At 39.8% G+C, this 2,500-nt stretch overlaps 2 protein-coding genes across 2 annotated transcripts in view; both read right to left on the bottom strand.

Moving 5' to 3' along the window:
- Positions 1–838: 838 nt before the first annotated feature.
- LOC143033685 (zinc finger BED domain-containing protein 5-like) lies at positions 839–1,756 on the bottom strand. The gene has a single exon (XM_076199173.1). It carries the CDS (start codon positions 1,754–1,756, stop codon positions 839–841), a length of 918 nt encoding a protein of 305 aa, XP_076055288.1.
- An 18-nt stretch (positions 1,757–1,774) lies between these two features.
- The window catches only part of LOC143033684 (protein FAM200C-like), an 840-nt gene continuing 114 nt past the window's right edge, over positions 1,775–2,500 (bottom strand). The window contains exon 1 of the mRNA XM_076199172.1: positions 1,775–2,500. This exon is cut by the window's right edge and continues 114 nt beyond it. Within this exon, the coding sequence (XP_076055287.1) occupies positions 1,775–2,500 (726 nt within the window).

Below are 2,500 nucleotides of genomic sequence, written 5' to 3'. Positions count from 1 at the left end.
AAGATATATAACATCAACTGGCCTCCCTTCTACGTACATACCATAAATATCGTTCAGGAAATCACGAAGGTTTGTCAGACACGAGCGCTTATTATGAAATCTGTTGTGAATCTTTAATAATTTTGTTTTTCTCCAAGAAGTCTACAATTTTGTCTCTCAGGATAGATTCTATTAGTTTATAGACAGTTGATGTAATGCTAATAGGCTGATAGTTACCAGGATTGGATTTGTCAGCCTTTTTGAATAAAGGTACAACATTTGCTAGTTTCCACTCTTGTACAACTCTTCCAGATTGTAAGGATAAGTTGAAAATCGCACTGAGGGGTTTGCAAAATTCTTCTTTGACTTCCTTGAGTATTCTCGGATAAATTTTATCTGGTCCAGGCGATTTGTTTAATTTAAGTTTGTCAATAACGCGCTTTACATCACGTTCTTCAATATCCATATCTAGTAGGCGTGTAGATGCTGCCCATCCTGGTGGGATTGACGGTTCGTTTCTGCCATTCTCAGACGCAAAATAATCATTTAGTCTGTCTGCCATTGCCTTCTCTTCAGATACTCTCTTCCGTCGTTGATATGAGAGGACCATTGGTGTTCTTAAGAACCTTTTCTTTGTGTCCCTGATATATCTGAAAAATTCTTTAGGGCAGTGGTTCTTAACCTTTTCATTACCACGCCCCCCCTACGAACTACTATTTTTTTCACGCCCCCTTGCATATATAGGTAAATATTATTCTCTAATTTAAAAATAGAATAGAAACGGCAATGTCTTTTTAGTCCATTTATTAAGTATAAATTGCAATAATTTGATATTTGACACTTTCGAATAGGTACATGATTAATGAGATATTTGGCACTGCTTCTTAGCTACCAGATCTAGAATACGCGGTCGAATGCTCGAGAGTGCACAACGCAAGTCGCCTTCAACGTTGAGGCGGTTTCTGTACTTAGTCTTGATAGAAACGAGCGTGGAAAATGCCGTTTCACACATATATGTGGATCCAAACATTGTTAGAATCCGAAGAGCCTGGTGTGAGGTCAAAGGGTAAACATGAAGGTATTTGACCCAGAAAGTCTCCAAATCCATATCTTTGAAGTCTTCTTTAGCTGTGGAGTCGAACTTCAACTCTAGGAACTCTTCTTGGACTTCTTCAGCTACATCAGCTACTTCACATTGAAATGGATTCCTGATGAATTTCCATGCTTCACGCTTGTCGTCTATATCTGGGAAGTATCTGACGAATTCCGATTTCAAGTCACTTAGATGAGTGATTATTTGCTCTTTTAACTCAGAGTCGAGGTTACTGTCAGCGAGAGCCGTATCTAAGTTTCTAAAACTGGCTACATTTCCCTGTAGAACTCGACATTTCCAAAGATCGAGTTTGGCCATGAAGGTACGAATGGTGTCATGGTGCACGAGGATATTGATGTTTTTTCCTTGTAGTTTGAGATTCACAGCATTCAATGACTCAAAAATATCCACCAGGTAGGCTAAGGTTGCATGAAAGCCTTCAGACTGAAATTTGTCATAAAGGTCTACTTTCTGCTGTGAATCTAGAAATATTTCTACTTCTTCTCGTAACTCATAAAGCCTTCCAAGCATATTTCCTTTTGACAACCATCGCACGTTCGTGTGAAAAAGCAAGGCTTCATGTTCGGATTCCATATCCTTACACAGCAGTTTAAAAAGACGACTGTTCAAGGCTCCAGCTTTAACAAAATTGACAATCTTGATAGCCACATTCAAGACGTTCATCATTTCAACAGGCACAGTTCAGGATGCTAAGGCTTCCCGATGAAGTATGCAGTGTGTACTCATTACGGAAGGATTTCTTTCTTTCACCTTTGTGACAAACCCAGACCGTAAACCACGCATGGCTGGTGCTCCATCAGTACACACTCCTACCAGCGACTCCCAAGAAAGCTGATTTTTCTGGAAAAAATCTGATATAACATCAAAAATAGCTTCTGCTGTTGTGAAACTTTTCATCGGGTGACAGAACATAATTTCCTCTTTTATATTATTGCCTGATACAAAACGAGCATACATCAGAAGCTGAGAACACTGAGCGACATCAGTCGTTTCATCACACTGGATGGCAAAAACAGGGGAGGCTCTTACTTGGTCGAGAGTCTGAACTTTGATATCTTGAGATAATTCATCTATCCTTTTCTTGACTGTATCATTTGACAGAGAAATCTGGGAAAGCTTATTTGCACTATCTTTCCCCAAAACGAGTTCTGCTGCACATAATATACTTGGTTTTATGAGAGACTCTCCAATGTTATGACTCTTCTTGCTCTTTGCAATCAACATAGCGATCTCATAGGAAGCCTCAACAACCTTTGAAGATTGCTGCCGAAATGACCCACTGTCGTCCAGTTTAGCTCGCTTCAAGGTGTCTTTTTTAGTTTCAAAGAATGCCTTCGGCTTGTCAACTAAAGCAGGATGTGATGTCCTCAAGTGGCGTTCCAGGCGTGAAGGCCGCATTCCATCATT

Source organism: Oratosquilla oratoria, chromosome 16 (genome assembly GCF_046742065.1).
Source record: "Oratosquilla oratoria isolate Oo_2021 chromosome 16, ASM4674206v1, whole genome shotgun sequence".
In the NCBI taxonomy this organism is placed as follows: domain Eukaryota; kingdom Metazoa; phylum Arthropoda; class Malacostraca; order Stomatopoda; family Squillidae; genus Oratosquilla; species Oratosquilla oratoria.
Note: the sequence above shows the minus strand (reverse complement) of the source record. Positions and strands in the feature narration are given on the sequence as shown.

What these genes read in the sequence shown, in the direction of transcription:
- LOC143033685 (XM_076199173.1), bottom strand. Translation starts at nt 1,756, where the DNA reads ATGAACGTCTTGAATGTGGCTATCAAGATTGTCAATTTTGTTAAAGCT.